Source organism: Chiloscyllium plagiosum, unplaced genomic scaffold, assembly GCF_037043375.1.
Source record: "Chiloscyllium plagiosum isolate Xiang-an unplaced genomic scaffold, Cpla_swu_hap1 HiC_scaffold_18, whole genome shotgun sequence".
Taxonomy (NCBI): domain Eukaryota; kingdom Metazoa; phylum Chordata; class Chondrichthyes; order Orectolobiformes; family Hemiscylliidae; genus Chiloscyllium; species Chiloscyllium plagiosum.
Window position 1 is genome coordinate 57,824,966 of NW_028270156.1, and position 22,634 is coordinate 57,847,599.

Genomic DNA, 22,634 nt, shown 5'->3' on the forward strand with positions numbered 1-22,634 from the left:
ATGAGGTGCCAACCTGCTGAAGCAATAACACCAAGACTACTTGTATACCAAGCAGCGCAAGTAACAATTGGCAGATAGAGCTAACTAATTCGATAACCAATGGATCAGATGTAAGTCTTGCTACATCCAGTCATGAATGGGGACAGACAATGAAACAACTCAGTGAAGGAGGAGGCTTCACAAATATCTCAGTGCTCAATGATGGGGAAGCCCAGCATATCACTGCAAAAGGCTGGAGCACAAAGTGTATTTCTGCGCATGCACTGTCCCTGAGGCTGTTTACTCCTTAGCACTAGAAAAAGGCTCTTCAACTCCTTATGTACTGTGACACTGCTTTGTTTCCAATCCTTTATATAGTTTGTTCTCAAATGTGACTCTCTAGTGTGGTGTCTAAGAACATATGCTTGGTCTAGGCTGGAGACTTTTACTGTTGTCAGAATTATGATCAGTTGTATCATCACAATTTACATGCATCTAATTTAACCCCAATAAGCTGGTACATTTTGAAAGAAGGTTTAAATTACTTTATGCACCATTGGGTAAATGTGTTCAATGAAGCCTTCATGCATATATGAGTTAATGACTTTCTTAAAATAATAAACATAGGAATTCATCCAATTGTACTCACTCATACAGGAAAAAAACACACTAAACAATAATTTGAAGCCTCTGATTTGCTAGTCTCAACCAAATACTCTCCTAAGTAATTGACTATCCAGCATTTCTCCTGGGAAAAAAAGAGATGAGTAAAGAAGTGTCATTGCCACCTGTTAACTAGAGCAGGCAATATTAACAGAGGTATAGAAACAGAATAGTTTGGAGGGTAATTTTTAGCTTCACAGGCTGTCTGATCTTCAACCCTTTGAAATCAATAAAAATCAGTGCTCTCCAACAATCAAGTAATCTACCCTGCCAAATGACCACCTTGGCAATGAAGGTGAAAATGCTCAACTCCAATATAGGTTTCTGAGACCAGCTCTGCTTATATAACATGGGGACTTAGGAAAAGGGAAGAGCAGTAATCTCTATTTGCAGTCCATTAGCAAAATATAATAATTCAGGGCAGCAATTTGCAGAAAATGAGCAAATGTTCTCTGGCATTTTTTTATTGTTGAAGGAAACTCATACAGTAATTGATTAAACATTCTTAGTTTTCTTCAACCTCTACAGGACTCCCTATCCAGTTCCCAAGTGCCTTGAAGAATGTACATGTAAAGGAAAAAGGCAAAGCGAGACTGGAATGTGAACTGAGCTCCAAAGATGTCCGAATCAAGTGGTTAAAGAATGGCAAAGAGATCACCAGGTCCCCAAAGTACAATATGATGCGGGAAGGAAGACGGGTTGAGCTGATTATTGATGATGCTGAGCTTGAAGACAGTGGGGAGTACACAGTTGTGGCCATGCAAGACAATGATGATCGAGAGTACACCTGTGCCTGCACATTGAATGTTCAAGGTAAGAAGAACCAACTTTTTCAGAATAGAAGCAAACTGTCAGACTGAAGAAGTCTGGGCTTTTTGAAAGCTGAGCTCATTTGTCTACTTTCTTAACATAACCATCAACCCCCATCCCCATTCAATTGCTTTTTGAACTCAATTCTCTTCATTGTACTTCCACACTTATCAATTCCACACCATTTTTTTTGTTTAACCTATGTTTCCTAACCAGCCTATTCAGAGATGTTACTCTATACTTCTGGAGCAGGTGGGACTTGAACCCAGGCCTCCTGATCTAGGGGTAGGGACACTATCACTGCAACACAAGAGGATCCCTCTTCACACCTCTATGGCCCTTTGAGTGAAAACATTTCACCTGACTTCTTTCCCTCTTTTAATTGTCTTAATTCAATTTACAACTTTGATATTTGAACCTTTTATCAGATTAAACAGCAAAGCTGGCTTCATTTTTTTTAATGGCCTTCATCATCTTATCAGCAATAAGCTGAATATCTGCATTTTTTCTTGTAGTTTAAATGTCTGACATAGGGAATGATAAATAATTCATATAGTGTCAAACACTGCTTTTTACGACTGTGCTAAACAAATAATGGTAAAGTTCCTCTCTGTGGCTTGCACTAGACATTAACGTATGCCTTATTTTCATACCACCCCAGACCGGTTTGCCACAGTTAAGAGTGGAATGTCTGATGCCCACCCTCAGACAGGCCAACCTGCAGAATTCTGTGTGGTACTAAATGATGAGAAAGTTGATGGAGTGTGGCTAAAGGATGGGAAAGAGGTACGTATACATCAGCAGATTGTTACTTTAAGTTATAATGAAAGATTTACTCTGAGAAACTTGTTTACTGGCATTATGAATGTCATACTTCATGACCAATACTGACAGTATATTAACTTTATTCACTAAATGCAATGTTACACACATTTATCCCCATCCATTCCTATTCATCAATCTGAATTTGGAGGGTAGCTTCCTGGAAACGTAAGAGAGGAAGAACACAAGAACAGGTCATTTTGTCAATTAAGCCTGTTCTCTAATTTTTAGAGCATGTTAATCCACAATTATACACACTCCTTTATCCAGCAATTTTAATACTTTCGGATAGCATCAAATTCTAGTTTTAGAACTACAATTGATGTAGCATCTATTGCGTTTTGAGGAAGAATGTTCTAAACTTCTATAACCCTTTGTATATGGAAGTGTCTTTGAAAATCACTTCTGAAAAATCTATCTTCAATTGTCCTGGATAATCCTAGACTCGTGAACTAGCAGAAATAGTTTCTCTTAATCAACTCTAATGCTTCCTTTCCTGTTTTGAAAAGTCAATCAAATTGTCTATTAACATTCTGATTCCAGGAAATACATTTGTTTTGCAATCTCTCCTTATAATTTATCTCTCGAAGTTTGGGTATGTTTCTGGTAAGTCTTTGCTGAACTCTCACCAGTATATCCTCAGATGTAGTGCTCAAAATTTCTTCCATTGGCCCCAGTATGGTTTAACCTGTAATATAGCATAACTTCCATCCCATTGTATTCTAAACCTCTAGATATAAAAGCTTGGTTTTCTGATTATTTTCTATACCTTCCCAGGATACTTTGATCTTCTAAGTACTTGGACCATAAGGAACTTTGGGATCTCTATCTTCATATTAATAGACAATAAGATATCGGAGCAGAATTCAGCCATTTGGCCGATTGAATCTGCTCTGTCAAATGATTGTGGTTGATGTTTCTCAATCTCATTCTTCTGCCTTCTGCCCATAACCTTTGATCCCCTTATTAATCAAGAATCTATCTATCTCTGCCTTAAATGCACTCAATGACTGCGATTGCCATGCTTTCCCTGGATGTGGAGATGTTAAGATATTTTCAATCTGTCTAAGCTCAGTCTCCATTTCTCAGTCTTGGCATCCCACTGGCATTCCACTCCAGCCAATACAAGAATCAGCTCCTCGAAACAAATAGCAGTGATGCCAGCCATGGTTTCCCAGCATGCCCTCTCACTGTCCCTGATATCCCTGGCATGTCCTATCACTGTCCCTGATATCCCAGCATGTCCTATCACTGTCCCTGATATGTCAGGAAACCCTCTCACTGTCCCTGATATGGAGATAGTGAGGACTGCAGATGCTGAAGATCAGAGTGGAAGAGGTTGGTGCTGGAAAAGCACAGCCAGTCAGGCAGCATCCAAGGAGCAGGAGAGTCGACGTTTCAAGTATAAGTTCTGAGCTTATGCTCAAAACATCAACTCTCCTGCTCCTCAGATACTGCCTGATGGGCTGTGCTTTCCCAGCACCACACTCTGATATCCCAGCATGACCTCTCATTGTCCCTGATATCCCAGCATGCCCTCTCACTATTCCTGATACCTCAGGCATGACCTCTCACTGTCCCTGATATCCCAGCATGAACACTCATTGTCCTTGATATCCCAGGCATGAGCTCTCATTGTCCCTGATACCTCAGGCATGCCCTCTCACTGTCCCTGATACCTCAGGCATGCCCTCTCATTGTCCCTGATATCCCAGCATGCCCTCTCACTGTCCCTGATACCTCAGGCATGACCTCTCACTGTCCCTGATATCCCAGCATGCCCTCTCACTATCCCTGATACCTCAGACATGACCTCTCATTGTCCCTGATATCCCAGCATGACCTCTCACTATCCCTGATACCTCAGTCATGACCTCTCACTGTCTCTGATATCCCAGCATGAACACTCATTGTCCTTGATATCCCAGGCATGAGCTCTCATTGTCCTTGATATCCCAGGCATGCCCTCTCACTGTCCCTGATACCTCACGCATGACCTCTGATTGTCCCTGATATCCCGGGCAGACCCTCTCACTGTCCCTGATACCTCAGGCATGACCTCTCATTGTCCCTGATATCCCAAGCAGGCCCTCTCACTGTCCCTGATACCTCAGGCATGACCTCTCATTGTCCCTGATATCCCAGCATGACCTCTCATTGTCCTTGATATCCCAGGCATGTCCTCTCATTGTCCTTGATATCCCAGCATGACCTCTCATTGTTCTTGATATCCTAGGCATGACCTCTCATTGTCCCTGATATCCCAGCATGCCCTCTCACTATCCCTGATACCTCAGACATGACCTCTCACTGTCCCTGATATCCCAGCATGACCTCTCACTGTCCATAATACCTCAGGCATGACCTCTCACTCTCTCTGATATCCCAGCATGAACACTCATTGTCCTTGATATCCCAGGCATGAGCTCTCATTGTCCCTGATATCCCAGGCATGCCCTCTCACCGTCCCTGATACCTCAGGCATGACCTCTCATTGTCCCTGATATCCCAGCATGACCTCTCATTGTCCCTGATATTCCAGGCATGACCTTGCATTGTACCTGATATCCCAGCATGACCTCTCATTGTCCTTGATATCCCAGGCATGTCCTCTCATTGTCCTTGATATCCCAGCATGACCTCTCATTGTCCTTGATATCCTAGGCATGACCTCTCATTGTCTCTGATATCCCAGGCATGACCTCTCACTGTCCCTGATATCCCAGGCATGACCTCTCACTGTCCTTGATATCCCAGCATGACCTCTCATTGTCCCTGATATCCCAGCATGACCTCTCATTGCCCTTGATATCCCAGCATGTCCTCTCATTGTCCCTGATACCCCAGGCATGACCTCTCACTGTCCCTGATATCCCAGCATGACGTCTCATTGTCCTTGATATCCTAGGCATGACCTCTCATTGTCCCTGATATCCCAGCATGCCCTATTACTGTCCTTGATATCCCAGGAATGACCTCTCATTGTCCCTTATATCCCAGCATGACTTCTCATTGTCCCTGATATCCCAGCATGCCTTATCACTGTCCCTGATATCTCAGGCATGCCCTCTTACTGCCCCTGACATACTATGTCCAGTTGATCTTCCACTTGAAGAAAAATGCATTCAGGACAGTGCCTCCCTCCCACACCACTCTCAGTTATCAGCTTGCATAAACTGTTGTATTCTGCAGCCCAGCCTCCTGTCTAGCAGCACCAGAATTCTGACACATGCTTTACAGGTCATAGAGGCTGCAGAGCACGCAACTCTCCCATGGTCAGGCGAACTCTCTGCCCTCTTAATATCCTTCTCTGGTGCCTGCTGAATGGTTAGGTTCCTTTTTTGCACTTACAATTTTAAACCTCAGGAGTCCACTGAAACAATTCCAAACTATGTCCATTTCCTCCTCAACATCTGTCTGTCACTGACCTCATTATCCATCTCCTCCAATGTCCTCTTCATGAGCTTTGCTGGCTATCTACCTCTACTGGCAGGGAACAGCATTTTTTTTACTGCCTGCTGCAGCGAGGAGTCCAGAAAATCTTGAATCTGCTTTCACATAGGGTAGACATGGGAGTGGATACATTTCTCACTGCTCTGGGCGCAGCCTCCTCTTCCATTCCTTGGGCAAGTGGCAACATTGACAATCCCTGCCACTGGATGCCGCTGCAGTCCTGCCTTTTTCCACTTCTTGCTTTTATAGCACCTACCACTGCTGTTTGGAGGTGAACTCCACACCAAGGAAAGACTTTGCAAATAAAGACAGAACAGTGTTTGTGTTGTCAACACAGTGTAGAATCAGTATCTGAAAATGCATACAAAATGTCAGGATCCCAACCTCTTGTTAAAATCCTGCCCACATCACTATTTCTACCTTCACTTAGTTAAGAAATCTGCTTCATGTGAGGCTGTAAACGTTTCCTTATCATTCTGAACCCTTATTCTGTCAACTTCTTTCTTCATGATGTGTTCTTTGTCTGTTGTTCAGATTACAGACACAAAAAACATACAGATTGTGAAACAAGGGGCAGTGCACAAACTGATCATCAATAGAGCGGATGATGAGAGTGAAGGAAAGTATACATTCAAAGCAAAAGGAGCAGAGAGTGAGGCAGTACTGTCCATTGCAGGTATTACCATTGCTCTTTAGAACATTACATTTGTATTTTCTAATATTGATTTGCAAACAATGATATTTGATACCTGGAGACAAATATTAAGCTTTACGTCCTGGGCAGTAATCTGGTGAGGGAAATTACCTGGTGGTTATTAATCTGACTGGCTTTCAGTTCAATTAATTTTTCATGAAATATTGAGAGAAATAATAGACTTCAATTGAATTACAAGAGATTCGGTCCCTTGACATTTCTTCTCCCTCTTGTGCCCAGCTGATGCCTGAATGTGAACGTACGATTATAGAAACTAGGAGGAGACTATTCATCCCCTTGAGTCTGCTCTGCCACACAATAAGGTCCATTTGCCTATCACATTACACATTCCCATCTAACTGTGAAAACCCTTGATTCCCCTGCCCAACAAGATTCTATTCACAACTGCCTCAAACAAATTCTGTGTCCCTGCCTCCACTATCTTCTGAGGCAAAATTGCCCCCTGAGAGAAAAAAAATTCTTTTCATTCCTCTTTTAAAAGAAGGTTCTTCTGATGTTAAAATAAATCTCCTCTCGTTGTGGATTTACCCATCAGTGGAAACATCGTCCATCTGGTCAGGACCATTCAGGATCTTATGCACTTCAATCAAATTGCCCTTCACTAACCTAAACTCCGAAGGAAACAAGTCCAGCCTGTTCAATCTATTCACTGAACACAATCCACGCATTCCAGATATCAATCTCGTAAACCTCCTCTAATGGATTTCCATCCTTCCTTAAATATTGAGACCAAAACTGCACACAGTATTTGAGATGTGTTCTCACTACGCCCAGTAAAACTGAAGCATAACGTCCTTATTTGTGTGATCAAACAGTCTCATAATAAAGAATAGCATTCCATTCACCTCCTTGATTACATGCTATACTTACGAGCTAACTTTCTGTGACTCTTGCACGAGAACATCTAAATCCCCCTTCACCTTGGAATTCTGCAATCATCCTCCATTTAGGTAATCTTCGACTTTGACGTTCTTACTGCCAAACTGAACAATTTCATATTTTTCCACATGATACATCGGCCAGATGTTTACCTTGACAGATGAAATCAAAGTCGCAATACCTTACTGTTATAACCAAAAGAGGAAACAACAGCATTTGTGTTGCGGAATTAGGAATTGATGCTTGGCATAATGGGATTACAGTTTTAGAGCCTGGACCACATTGTCATCTTTTTATTTTTTTGCAGATCCACCAATTATCGATCCTGATGTTCTGTCCCTGTTGGCCAAGGACCCAATCACTGTCAAGGCAGGACAGACAGCAACTATTAAGATCCCATTTAAGGGAAAACCCATTCCTAAAGTGACCTGGTTTAAGGATGGCCTTGAGGTGTTTGAAGATGCTAAAACCGAGATAGAGAAGAGTCCTACACAGACAGTGTTAGTACTAAAACACTGTGTAAGGGAGGACAGTGGGAACATCATGTTGAAGCTCAAGAGCGACTGTGGCTCAGCCTCAGCTAACCTTCAGCTAAATGTCATTGGTAAGTGAGAGAAGAACAGATGCACTATTCATTCACTTGCTTTTCTCTTTGATCTATACTCAGTAAGAAATGCAAGCACACATGACTCAAAAACCAAGGGTGTGAAAATATTGTGTTCCTTCCTGCACAAGTAGATTGTTACAGGCATGTAAAGCTCTTTTTTAAAAACACTGAGGTGGTGCATCATGTGCTTCCTCTTTACTTGTTCCAAAATTTGGGACAAGTGGTAATCTACTGACATATCAGATGTTGTGTGGGATCCTTTATTGAAGATGATTTTCTTTTCTTTTCTGCCCCCTTTCATCTCCTGCTGCTCAGGGTTTCACCTTTGCCTCACGTCAAACCTCCCTGGCAGGAAAATGGAGGCCATGCTCCAGCACAGAACCTGAATATGGAGACCGCCCTCCACATGCAAAACTCAACTCTACTTCCCCTGAATCATAACGTCCTTATTTGTGTGATCAAACACCTCCCCTCCCTTAGAAATTAATGACTTATAAAAAGGTATTTGAATTTTCAGTGCCTAAAGAAAACACACAAAGTTGTTTGAGGTTGTGAGACTTCTACTGTAACAAGTGAACTGACAGCAACCATCAATTAAACTCTATTTAGTAGGCAATTAATATACCAAAGTACCAAAAGGATTTACCCCTAGTAACTTTTAACATGACTAAAGATCCATGCCACAGGTATACCTTTCACCCTATTCTCCACAGAATAATAATAATTTTCACGTGAACCAGTCCAGAATTACCCTTAGCTTCCAAAGGGTTTATTTGTCTTCACTTTTACCAAGTTGCAACATGGAACAGCCATCAAGAGGTGCTCAGTTTTCAGACAATTTTGAAATGGACTACAGGTTTTAAGACCCATTCTGGCAATCTCTCTTTTCAGCTTTGCCAGAACAAATCGTTCATATTCCTTGGAATGCCCAGGATCTGTCTCTTCGACGAGAGATGATCTTCTCGCCTGCACACTGCTGGCAGACTGGCTGCAATCCTTTGTCTTTCTATCTCCATAGAATCTCTCTCTCTCCCTTGCCTTTTCTGCTGAAATGCTTGGAAACTGAGATCTACAGGTTTATGGAGTTGGATTAATTCTGGAATCCAATTGTGGGATTTCCCCATTGGCCTGTTTTTGACACTGGAACTTTTTTGTTGTCAAAGTGTAGATGTCGAGCAGAAATGTTATAAGCATGACCTGGCCAGCTTCATTGTGGAGATAGGCATTTCTGACCTAACCCATTGACCCAAAATGTGCTATGTGTACAGAATCATTCTGCTTTCCCATTTTCTTTATGCAGATCGACCTAAACCTCCTCAAGGAAAATTGGAATTCCTGGAGCACACAAGGAAGTGTATCACAATGAAATGGAAGGCACCACGTGATAATGGGGGCAAGCAAATAACGAGCTTCATCATCGAGAGGAAACTTGTTGGAAAGAAGTCATGGATCAAGGTTGGTGAGGTTGACAGTGACACCACAACTTTTTCCACCAACAAGGTTGAGGAGGGACAAGCATACCAGTATCGAATCCGAGCAGTGAACAGCGAAGGTGTCAGTGATCCCCTTGATTCTGAAGAGGTCTTAGCTGGTGACCCCATTGGTAAGCGTTCACATTGGGTTTTCAATCTACCATTGATGGCAGCATAGAAGCTAAAATTAAAACTGAATCCTTCATAATCAGGACACAATCCTATTCTTAAACATTACATATAAGTAGATTAATCCTTTAATAAAGGAGATATTGATTTTAATTACTCAGGTTTTAAGAATACATTTTCCTACATAATTATTTTATGAAGTATTTTTGTACTTTAAGCACTTTAATATATTTTGTGGAGAAGAGTTACTGTACAAGATAAATGCAAGTCTTTTATCAAAATTATAGCCAAGAGAATGGCTATTTACAAATACTTAAAATTAAACTGTTTAATTACCTTTCACTATTCACTGATGTGATTGTCATCTTCACTTTCTTTCCATTAGCAGGAAATCACATTATCCCAACTGTAGCTTCATACCCATAAGGCTGGAAAACTTTCTCTATTTGAAAGGTGCAAAGATACCCTAAACTGTTCAATATGAACACACTCATTATTTTGCCATTTCACGAGCACAGAAGAAATCTTCCTCATTTTACAGAAAGGATAATGGTTTCAGAACAGAACACAAATGGAATTTCTTCTGAAAAAAAAATGACCACGTAAATCCATCCCAATCAAAAGTTATTAAAGACAAGTGATCCTGGAGCTCAAATTAGTGACTGTATATATATCACAATCTTAGGCAACGATCAATGGTCAAACAAAGATATTATTGTATAATTTTACTTTTATGTCGAACTGTCAATTTCATCTAGTTTCATGGAGGGTTTCTCAATGCAAGGCCAAGTGAGATTTCTTACCCATTAACTTACTACCCTGAACCCCATGGCACCAAACACATCTTATTCTAGCCTGATTCTTCCACTCACTGTACCCAAAAACATTCACCGCTGTTGGGATATCCCAGAACTGACTGGCATTCCTGGCATGGTGCCATCTTTAAAAGGCTGGATAAGCACTGTCAATCTGGAGTGGCTCAGCACAGTTCCTGACATTTGGCCTCGACATAGCAGAGGGAGGGATTGGTACTCCACTTTGGAGATTGGGAACTGGAGGTCCTGGTGGATGGGGTTGTTCAGAGGACAGATGCCCTCTTCCTGCAAGACCAGCAGAGGTGGCCATGCCCAGACAATGCCAGCCTGCTCTAAGTTGTCACCTGAGTCAGTGTAGTGTCAACTGTCTGGAGGAATGGATAGCAATGTAAGAAGATCAACAACCTTCTTTGCTCTATCAGTATAAATGGCACCATTTTCTCTCTAATACCTCACACTGTATCTCTGCTACTGTGCTGTCCACCAGTCCCACCCTTCACCCCCTCCACCACCACCCCTTCATCTCCCTTGAAATCTGGCTCTCACGTATTCTTGGAGGCAAGCAGAAGAGTCAAGCCAGGAGGTGAGCTTCCTGATATTCAAGTCCTCACCCCTTGTAAAGAGTCATTCCTGACACTGACCACTTCTGACTGGACTGATATCGGAGGCTGCCCAGATGCACCAACTGAAGACAATCACTCTTGTCTTGGGGACAGTAGACAGTCATGACAAGCTCCCTGGACTTGTGTCTGTGCTAAACAACAAGGCAATGCAGCATTACTGTGAGCCCAGTACCTAGGCTGAGGGACAAAGTGCAAAAAGGCAAGATAGTGATGCTGTGAGCAGTTAGGCTCAAAATGAGTGAGTGAACAGACCAGCCTGGTCCATTTCATGAGGACAAAAGTAAGGACTGCAGATGCTGGAGATCAGAATCAAAAAGTGTGGTGCTGGAAAAGCACAGCCAGTCAGGCAGCAGTTGAGCAGCAGGGGAGTCGACATATCAAGCATAAGCTCTTCATCAGGAATGTCCATTCCATGAGCTGGGTGCCTGTCCCTGATTGCCTGGTGTCCTTGCTATAGCATTACAAAGTTAGTTACCACAGCAGAAAATGTGTTGCTGGAAAAGCGCAGCAGGTCAGGCAGCATCCAAGGAGCAGGAGAATCGACGTTTCGGGCATAAGCTCTTCTTTAGGAATGAGGAAAGTGCATCCAGCAGGCTAAGATAAAAGGTAGGGAGGCGAGACTTGGGGGAGGGGCGTTGGAAATGCGATAGGTGGAAGGAGGTGAAGGTGAGGGTGATAGGCCGGAGTGGGGTGGGGCGGAGAGGTCAGGAAGAAGATTGCAGGTTAGGAAGGTGGTGCTAAATTCGAGGGATTTGACTGAGACAAGGTGGGGGGAGGGGAAATGAGGAAACTGGAGAAATCTGAGTTCATCCCTTGTGGTTGGTGGGTTCCGAGGCGGAAGATGAGGCGCTTTTCCTCCAACCGTTGTGTTGCTATGGTCTGGCGATGGAGGAGTCCAAGGACCTGCATGTCCTTGGTGGAGTGGGAGGGGGAGTTGAAGTGTTGAGCCACGGGGCGGTTGGGTTGGTTGGTCCGGCTGTCCCAGAGGTATTCTCTGAAACGTTCCGCAAGTAGGCGGCCTGTCTCCCCAATATAGAGGAGTCCACATCGGGTGCAGCGGATACAATAGATGATGTGTGTGGAGGTGCAGGTGAATTTGTGGTGGATATGGAAGTATCCCTTGGGGCCTTGGAGGGAAGTAAGGGGGGAGGTGTGGGCGCAAGTTTTGCATTTCTTGCGGTTGCAGGGGAAGCTGCCGGGAGTGGAGGTTGGGTTGGTGGGGGGTGTGGACCTGACGAGGGAGTCACGGAGGGAGTGGTCTTTTTGGAACGCTGATAGGGGAGGGAGGGAAATATATCCCCCGTGGTGGGGTCTGTTTGGAGGTGGCGGAAATGACGAAGGATGATACGCTGTACATAGAGATTGGTGGGATGGTAGGTGATGACCAGTGGGGTTCTGTCCTGGTGGCGGTTGGAGGGGCGGGGCTCAAGGGCGGAGGAGCGGGAAGTGGAAGAGATGCGGTGGAGGGCATCGTCGACCACGTCTGGGGGGAAATTGCGGTCCTTGAAGAAGGAGGCCATCTGGGTTGTACTGATTTGGAACTGGTCCTCCTGGGAGCAGATGCAGCGGAGACAAAGGAATTGGGAATATGGGATGGCGTTTTTACAGGGGGCAGGGTGGGAGGAAGTGTAGTCTAGGTAGCTGTGGGAGTCGGTCGGTTTATAGTAAATGTCCGTGTTGATTCGGTCACCCGAGATAGAAATGGAAAGGTCTAGGAAGGGGAGGGAGGAGTCTGAGATGGTCCAGGTGAATTTGAGGTTGGGGTGGAAGGTGTTGGTAAAGTGGATGAACTGTTCAACCTCCTCGTGGGAGCATGAGGCAGCGCCGATACAGTCATCGATGTCGCAGAGGAAAAGGTGGGAGGTGGTGCCAGTGTAGCTGCGGAAGATGGACTGTTCCACATATCCTACGAAGAGGCAGGCATAGCTGGGGCCCATGCGGGTGCCCATGGCTACTCCTCTGGTTTGGAGGAAGTGGAACGATTGGAAAGAGAAGTTGTTCAGGGAGAGGACCAGTTCAGTCAGTCGAAGGAGGGTGTCAGTGGAAGGGTACTGGTTGGTACGGCGGGAAAGGAAGAAGCGGAGGGCTATGAGTCCTTCGTGATGGGGGATGGAGGTGTACAGAGACTGAATGTCCATGGTGAAGATAAGGCGTTGGGGACCGGGGAAGCGAAAATCATGGAGGAGGTGGAGGGCGTGAGTGGTGTCCCGAATGTAGGTGGGGAGTTCTTGGAATAAGGGGGACAGGACCGTGTCGAGGTATGCAGAGATAAGTTCGGTGGGGCAGGAGGGCTGCTCTTCGTAGGATATGTGGAACAGTCCATCTTCCGCAGCTACACTGGCACCAACCCCCACCTTTTCCTCCGCTACATCGGTGACTGTATCGGCGCTGCCTCATGCTCCCACGAGGAGGTTGAACAGTTCATCCACTTTACCAACACCTTCCACACCAACCTCAAATTCACCTGGACCGTCTCAGACTCCTCCCTCTCCTTCCTAGACCTTTCCATTTCTATCTCGGGCGACCGAATCAACACGGACATTTACTATAAACCGACCGACTCCCATAGCTACCTAGACTACACCTCCTCCCACCCTGCCCCCTGTAAAAATGCCATCCCATATTCCCAATTCCTTCGTCTCCGCCGCATCTGCTCCCAGGAGGACCAGTTCCAAATCCGTACAACCCAGATGGCCTCCTTCTTCAAGGACCGCAATTTCCCCTCAGACGTGGTCGACAATGCCCTCCACAGCATCTCTTCCACTTCCGGCTCCTCCGCCCTTGAGCCCCGCCCCTCCAACCGCCACCAGGACAGAACCCCACTGGTCCTCACCAACCTCCATGTACAGCGTATCATCCACCGTCATTTCCGCCACCTCCAAACGGACCCGACCACCAGGGATATATTTTCCTCCCCTCCCCTATCAGCGTTCCGAAAAGACCACTCCCTCCGTGACTCCCTCGTCAGGATCACACCCCCCATCAACCCAACCTCCACTCCCGGCACCTTCCCCTGCAACCGCAAGAAATGCAAAACTTGCGCCCAGACCTCCCCCCTTACTTCCCTACAAGGCCCCAAGGGATACTTCCATATCCACCACAAATTCACCTGCACCTCCACACACATCATCTATTGCATCCGCTGCACTCGATGTGGCCTCCTCTATGCTGGGGAGACAGGCCGCCTACTTGCGGAACGTTTCAGAGAACACCTCTGGGACAGCCGGACCAACCAACCCAACCGCCCCGTGGCTCAACACTTCAACTCCCCCTCCCACTCCACCAAGGACATGCAGGTCCTTGGACTCCTCCATCGCCAGACCATAGCAACACAACGGTTGGAGGAAGAGCTCATCATCTTCCGCCTAGGAACCCACCAACCACAAGGGATGAACTCAGATTTCTCCAGTTTCCTCATTTCCCCTCCCCCCACCTTGTCTCAGTCAAATCCCTCGAACTCAGCACCGCCTTCCTAACCTGCAATCTTCTTCCTGACCTCTCCGCCCCACCCCACTCCGGCCTATCACCCTCACCTTGACCTCCTTCCACCTATCGCATTTCCAACGCCCCTCCCCCAAGTCCCACCTCCCGACCTTTTATCTTAGCCTGCTGGATGCACTTTCCTCATTCCTGAAGAAGAGCTTATGCCCGAAACGTCAATTCTCCTGCTCCTTGGATGCTGCCTGACCTGCTGCGCTTTTCCAGCAACACATTTTCAGCTCTGATCTCCAGCATCTGCATTCGTCACTTTCTCCTCGAAGATAGTTACCACTGCACCCTGAGGTATAGCACAGAAGGGCAGAAATGTTTTGTAAGTAGATTGGAGGGGTGCCCTGAGTATTCTTAATTGTTGGCATATGCAGGATAGAGATGTTTATGGATGGAGGCATGTCCTGGGATGTCAGTGCCAGGTGTCCAACCAGGCGTCTTTTGTAGCAAGCAGTGAGCTGGAGTCACCGCTCTGACTTCCATGTCGAGAATTGTTGACATCTGATTGGCAGATTGTAGGACAGAAATCTGTAGTTGCCCTTCACCAATAACCTGATGGCACAGCAACCACAAAGTCACGCAACTGATGCTACATTATTGGTATTCCTCACATTCCAACTCCAGAAGTAACAGAACAGGTTAAGAACAGTCAGAGCTGCCGTGTGCTGCAGATGATGGCGGCAGACAGCCTCCATACAATCAGAAATACAACAAGGGGTCATGTGGTGATATCAGACTCAGGCTGTCAAGGTCTGCTGTCGTGGCATCCTCTGCTGGCCCTCCAGGAGTGGACAGCTCTCCTCTCTATCATCCCCCCTGTCAGGTTTATGTCAGAGAATCATAGTGCCATCTTCTTCTCCAACACCTTCAAGCAGTATGTCAGTCATTGAGCAAGGCAGTGTCAGAATGTTAGTGCTCACCTGGGTGCATAACTCTCAATACAACTTACACTTCACCATCAGATCTGAAGGTTTAGCCCAAGGAGTAGAATATCCTAAATCAGATGATCTTTTCTTTGTGGTAAAGTTATTAATCATGCATTGGTTCTTGGCAGACAGCTTGCTCATGAAACTCAATATTTAGAAGTTCTTTCAGTCAGTTTCTTCCGAAAGAATAATTAGATTTCATTCTGAATTCACCATGCGGGTATTTCAGAAACAGGAGACATGAGCTTGGAAGCTTGTTTGTAGCAGGCATTTCCCCAACCAAATCCAAACCTGTCAAACAGGATAACCAGAAAACCCAGTGGGAAGAAAGTCAGGTGTTTGTTCCAAAGTGAGTTCTAATAGCCAAGACCAGTAATTGTTCACAAGTCACATGATTTCTAAGAAGCAGTATTAAAGAAAAAATGTTCTAATGCCTTTTCTTTGACATTTTAAAACAAATTCATCCAGGCATTTCCGTTATCCTTACATAAATATTAAATATTAAACAGCTTTGCAACAAGATACATTGTATAAACAGGTTGCGTCAGAAAATGCTTTAGCTGAGGAGAGAAGTCAAAGATTAATCCTATGAGAGATGATGACGGAAAGTAGAAGAGTTCATTGTTTATGGTTCTAATGTGGATGTTTTCTCCAAACTTCGTCTCTATGTTTTCATCTCTCGCCTTCTGAAGAAACTAGGATGTCAATCAAGGAGGTCTCTTTAAATCAGCAAATTGTCTACCAGTGCTTGGCATCATATGGAGGTGTGATTATGAAGGGAAATTAACTTTTTTTTCTTATTTTATATTCTCAGAATCACCTGGAATGCCATCTCAACCTCAGGTTACAGATGTTACTAAGGAGGCAATCACCATCACCTGGACTCCACCAGCAAAGGATGGAGGTGCCCCCTTGCTGGGCTATATTGTGGAGAGAAGGAAGAAAGGCAGCAATCGTTGGATTCCAGCAACCAAAGAGCCAATTCAAGGTCATATTCTATTGATTTAATAGCTTTGAGAAGGTTATCTCTGTTTCACCCATAAAGTCAGGATTTCATTCCTGGAATTCATCTTAAGTCATTTTCCATGTAAAACTGTTATATTAAAAGTATCAATATAAAACAAAGAACTGCGGAAGGTGGAAATCTGAAACAAAAACAATGGTGACATAAATTGGTTGAGGCCTATAAGCAACTCCTCCTTCCCCCAAGTCTCCACCTTCACGGGACCATCTTTCCCATTGCATGATAGTTATGATGGTAATGTCTTGGTGACAGTGGATTTTATTTAATTCTATCAACTAGTCCCCAGACCATTGATATTCTGGTGTGTATTCTTTGTATTTTCATCAAACTCAGGCCAGACTTCCAGGTGACTTTTAAACTAAGTTTATCAATAGACTCGACATGATGATATGGTTACAGAGTGGCATATTCTGTACTGTACAGGCTTCAACCTTTGAGGAGAACACCAGCACATGAGTACTGAGTTCAAGCTTACATCAAAGCTTAACTAAGAGTCTCATCCAAGTATACATTAAACTCCACCTCTACATTAAAGAACATAACTGCCCTGAGGAGGCACTATGGGGGAGTCTTTACCTGACCTGCATACCCTAATGGCTTGACTTCTAAAGGGTCTTTTTGTTACATAAGAGTTCATTCCTCAAAGGGTTAATTTACATCATGTCATAAGCTCCACCTATCAAGACATAAAAGGAAGGATCTAACAAGTTGCTAAATAGGCCAAATCTGTAAGTTGAAACAGAAAGTTTCAGTAGCAGTAATGCATACTTACTCTTAGGTTGAGCCTGATGTTTCACAAGACAGCATCATATATCTTAGATATAATGTAACTACACATGAAGTAAATCAAGAGGTTTATCAAGATTGAGCCTCTCCTCTATCGAAGATTTCCCCCATTTGGTATCAGTAATGTAGCCTGGCACCAGTTAGATGAAGTGGTGTCAGTGAATCTACCAAAAGTATCTTTGGTAGTACTCAGATGGTACTTGAGAACACAACCAAAAACCATTACTCCATTAGTCTCTGTCAGTTCATGATGAAGTTGCAATAGTTTTTGACTGCTTCCTTTCCCTCCATTCTTGTTCCCAATGCCTTCCGTCCTTCTAGCAAATAACAAGTTATTTCACTGGAAAGTACATTGGTGTTCTTTGCAGGGGTGAACTATCAACATTTTTTGGAGGAATTCTTTTATTCTTTTTGAGAGAATTTAGCATAGCTTTGTTTTCATAGCTTTGATTTTAATCATTCCAGTGAAAGATAACATAATTTCTATTCCTGTTGTGTATAATTTGGGAAGAGCTCATGAAAAAAAAGGTCTTTTCATTTGCCATTTGGATCAAAATCATAATCTCATTGTTTGTACTCACAGTTATGATTTTGTTAAAAATAGTTATTAGAGGATATCTTCATAATAATGTTTAAAAGTTAACCAATCCCAGTGTTTGGGGTTGAATACATGGTATAACATTCTAATTAATAAATATTGTAAATTAATAAGCTATATAATTAAACCCATAAATTAAAAACAGAAAAACCAGGATGAAATAGCTGCACTTACCCTACTGATGTCATGACTGAAATTAAAAACTGACTTGTGGAAACAGTGTTCTGGTAACTTGGGCAACATGTCTTTTTATTTTATATATCATCCCAGGGTTAGATGTTTATTCCTAATGAACTTCTATCCATTACTCTTCTAGACACGAAGTTTACATCTGATGGGTTAATGGAGGATGTGGAATATGAATTCCGTGTCACAGCCGTTAACCGAGCAGGAGTTGGTGAGCCCAGCACTGCATCCAATTCAGTGGTGGCTAAAGACCCCATCCGTGAGTCTGTGTAGTATCTGCACAATAGCTGACTGTTCCAATTGGGGTTTGGACAACCACTTTTAACAAAAAAAGTGCTCCTTTAAGAAGTATCGTCTACCAGTGTTTTTTTTTTAGAAAAACACATTTTGTGGCATTTAAAATGCTTTGGATCAAATTTTAGTTTTGGTAACTGCTTCCATCTAACTGAAAGTTAGGTATTATTAACCAAGCCCTGCCTTCAGTGCAACATCCAGCCTGATTGGTTTGCTGTTTGGTGAGAAAGTTGGCAGTGGAACACACCTAGAGCAGCCAGGTCATGTGATGAAGTAGATAGGTCCATTGGCAGAGTAGATATCCATTGGCAGACTCGATGGGTCCAGTGGTGGAGTAGAGTGGTGATGGAGTGAAAGGGGGATAGGAGAAGATTGTCATGAGCAAATAGAGGACTGCAATCAGCTTGCAGGGTTTCAAAACCATAAGACATAGGAGGAGAAATTAGGCCATTCAGCCCATCGAGTCTCCTCCATCATTCAATTATGGCTGATAAGTTTCTCAACCCCATTCTCCTGCTTTCTCCCTGTAACCCTTGATCCCCTTGATACTCAAGAACCTATCTATCTCCATTTTAAATATATTCAATGACCAAGCCCCCACAGCCTTCTGTGGCAATGAATTCCATAGATTCGCCACTCTCTGGCTCGTTATCTCTGTTTTAAAAAGTCTTCACTTTACTCTAAGGCCATGCCCTCGGGTCCTAGTCTCTCCTACCAATGGAAACGTCTTCTCAACATCTACTCTGTCCAGGCCATTCAGTTCTCTGTAAATTTCAATTAGATTCCCTCTCATCCTTCTGAACTCCATCGAGTATAGACCCAGAGTCCTCAAACGTTCCACATATATTAAGCTTTTCATTTCTGGAACCATTCTTGTGAACCTTCTCTGAACATGCTCCAGGACCAGTACATCCTTCCTGAGGTACGGGGCACAAAACTATGCACAATACTCGAAATGTGGTCTGCCAAAGTATCTATAAGAACCTCAGAAGTACATACCTGCTTTTCTGTTCAAGTCCTCTCAAAATAAATGCCACTGTTGCATTTGCCTTCCTAACTACTGACTCAACCTGCAAATTTACCTCGAGAGAATCCTGGACTAGAACTCCCAAGTTTCTTTGCACTTCAGACTTCTGAATTTTCTCCCCATTTAGAAAATACTCCATGCCTCTATTCTCCTCACAACTTTCCCACATTGTACTCTATCTGCCACTTCTTTGCCCACTCTCCAACCTGTCCAAATCCTCTGTAGCCTCCCTGCCTCCTCGTGCTACCTGTCCCTCTACCTATCTATGTATTGTCTGCAAATTTTGCCAAAACGCCCTCCATTCCTTCATCTAGATTGTTAATTCAGAAAGTGAAAAGCTGTGGTCCCAATATTGAGCCTTGAACAATAATTTGGAGCCAGAAGGATACTGGTACTCCTGCTCCAAACACAGTGCTATAAAAATAACTGCTTTATAGATCCAGACAGTTTCAATCAATTTATCTATAAGGCCTGGGAAACTTGCTGGAAATTAATAACAGTAGAGTTATTAAAATGAAGACGCATAACCTACTTATAGGTTTTCAATAAGTTAAATTCGTAACACCATCCCTACCCCACCTAGAATCTGTCTTCAGTGAGTTGATGTGAACAGCTTCAAGCGGATTGAGTTCATTTTGAATGTTTTAACTTCATAAGTGAATAATATTTGAGGATTAGAATTACCTCCAGGACTGTTTTAGGATTGCTTGAGGATCAGACATCTTATAGACTCATAGAGCCACACAGTATGGAAACAGATCTTTTGGCCCAACTTGTCCAGGCCAACCAGGTACCCTGCACTAAACTAGTCCCATTTGCCTGGGCTTTCCCCATATCACTCTAAACTTTCCCTATTGATGTATCTGTCAAAATCTGTTTTAAATGTTGTAATTGTTCTGTTAAAGGGGACATTGCTTGAGCATGGCGTGTTTGTCCCAACTCACTGCATCTTGATTTCCCCAGAACCCACACAGCTTGTAGGAAGCACTGCTAGAAAGGCAAGTCTTTATAGCCAATTGTCATTGAAAAGGTTTCTGAACTGCTATGTAGTAGTTCAATACAAATAAGTGAGTTACAAGGGTAACTTCAGAGATAGTTTTGTCAGCCACATTGGTAAGCATCTGAAACACTTAAAGGCCAGAAAGGATCAGGAGGGCAAGATTCCTCCCATGAACCAGATTAATGAACCAGTGGAATTTTTGTGATAATCCAAAAGTTTCACAAACCAACAATTTCATTGTCAGCTTTTAATACTTTCTTATTTTAGTAAGTTTTAAATTTAATTCAAATTTTCAAACTTTCATTGTCAGATTTGGACTCGCGTTCTCTGTGTTGTTCATCTAGGCTTCTCGAGTATTATGATCCAATCACATATCCAATACACAGCAATTCCCCTGGTTTCATAGAAACAGATTTGAATTGCTTGAAGGCATACTCCATTTTAAATGTGTGAAATGGTCTACCAGTCATAAAAGGAGAATAATCTCTTAATCCATCATGAAAATGAGGCTCTGGTAATGGAATTTCAGGACCAGTAAGAGAGCTGGACAGATCTTAAATGGCAGGCAACATGCAAACACAGCAACTTTATGGTCTTCCCCTTTTAAAGCAATGTTCCCTTCACTCTCATGCAGGATGCACCTAATGTAAACTTGTATAGTCACACCATTCCATGCTGACAATCATTCCGCAGCAACTTTATGACAGGTTAGCAGCAGTTAAGGATCACACAAATTTTGGAATTCTTAAAATTAATACTTGGCATCACACAGATGCCCTGATGCAGTGTTTCACACTAACAGTCATTTTGATGTGTATATTTGTTCCATTGTTTTCCTAGTGTACAAATTTGCAAATGTGAAGATCTGAAAACATCTTGATGGATCTTTATGTATTTTCATTTATGTGCTCAGTCTGATTTGTTTTTGATTTAATGCACTTACAATAATGAATGCCACAATTTTTTCTCAAGTTAACTTCTTCTCAAACAACAGCTAACTTTGAACTTACCACCCAGGTGCTCCAGGAATGGTGAAGGATATCAAGGTGACAGATTCCACTAACTCGAGCATTTCTCTAGCCTGGGACAAACCTGACTCAGGTGATGAGCCTCAAGGATATATCTTAGAGATGAGGGCTGAAGATGCCAAAGAATGGACAAAATGCAGTAAGATACCAATTACCAGCACCCATTATACAGTTGGAGGCCTGCAAGAGCGAGGCAAGTACTTCTTCAGAATCAGAGCTGTAAATGAAGGAGGTGTGGGTGAACCAACAGAGCTGATGAAAGGTGTCTATGCCATGCCACCTCCAGGTAAGGTCTATTTTTTTAATCAGCTTTTTAGACAATAACTCCAAGAGTATGTTGAATTAAACAAAAATAATTTTTTGAAAGTTCATGATGTAATCCAATCGTTCCAATGCTTAATGATGGAGGGAAGCCTCAAATATCGCAGTGGAGAGCATGTACTCCCTCTTCAGGAACCTACTCATTAACTGCAAAGGAGAAGCATTCAGGCAGACTGATTAACCCATTGACAGCCAACATGGCCAAGGTCTGTGACAGACCAAGGGGGTCCTCCACCATGCTCACTCCACTGCCCACTGGGTTTTAATTCTTCAATATCTTCTTGCAATCGACTAATCTGTGCTTTCTGGGGAATTCATCACAAGATGGTCTTTTTTGAGCTCTATTTCAGCCTATCAAACTCATCACCAACTCTTCTTTGGACAAATATTTGCCTGCCAGTCTTAACTGTAGTTTTCACTCACCTTTTTAGTGCTTCATTCTATGAATAGATAGGGCCGCACTCCTGACCATTGTCTCTTAACAGATAGGGCCACACTCCTGCTCATTGTCTCTGAATAGATAGGAACACACTCCTCATCATTGTCTCTGAATAGATAGAGCTGCACTCCTGATAATTTTCTCTGAATAGATAGAGCTGCACTCCTGATCATTGTCTCTGAATAGATAGGGCCACACTCCTACTCATTGTCCCTTAATAGATAGAGCTGCACTCCTGCTCATTGTCTCTGAATAGATAGGGCCACACTCCTGCTCATTGTCTCTTAATGGATAGGGCCACACTCCTGCTCATTGTCTTTTAATAGATAGAGCTGCACTCCTGCTCATTGACTCTGAATAGATAGGATCACACTCCTGCTCATTGTCTCTGAATAGATAGGGCCACATTCCTGCTCATTGTCTCTTTATACATAGAGCTACACTCCTGATCATTGTCTCTTAATAGATGGGGCTGCACTCCTGATCATTGTCTCTTAATAGATAGGGCCGCATTCCTGATCATTGTCTCTTAATAGATAGAGCTGCACT

At 43.4% G+C, this 22,634-nt stretch overlaps 1 protein-coding gene across 3 annotated transcripts in view; it reads left to right on the forward strand.

Moving 5' to 3' along the window:
- The window catches only part of LOC122557920 (immunoglobulin superfamily member 22-like), an 85,244-nt gene that overhangs the window by 39,524 nt on the left and 23,086 nt on the right, over positions 1–22,634 (forward strand). For all 3 annotated transcript variants that reach the window (XM_043706139.2, XM_043706138.2, XM_043706140.2), the window contains 8 exons: positions 1,171–1,455; positions 2,114–2,238; positions 6,262–6,403; positions 7,629–7,925; positions 9,229–9,531; positions 16,197–16,370; positions 18,107–18,235; positions 21,315–21,611. In XM_043706139.2, the coding sequence (XP_043562074.1) occupies positions 1,171–1,455; positions 2,114–2,238; positions 6,262–6,403; positions 7,629–7,925; positions 9,229–9,531; positions 16,197–16,370; positions 18,107–18,235; positions 21,315–21,611 (1,752 nt within the window). The remainder of the gene's footprint in view (positions 1–1,170; positions 1,456–2,113; positions 2,239–6,261; positions 6,404–7,628; positions 7,926–9,228; positions 9,532–16,196; positions 16,371–18,106; positions 18,236–21,314; positions 21,612–22,634) is intronic.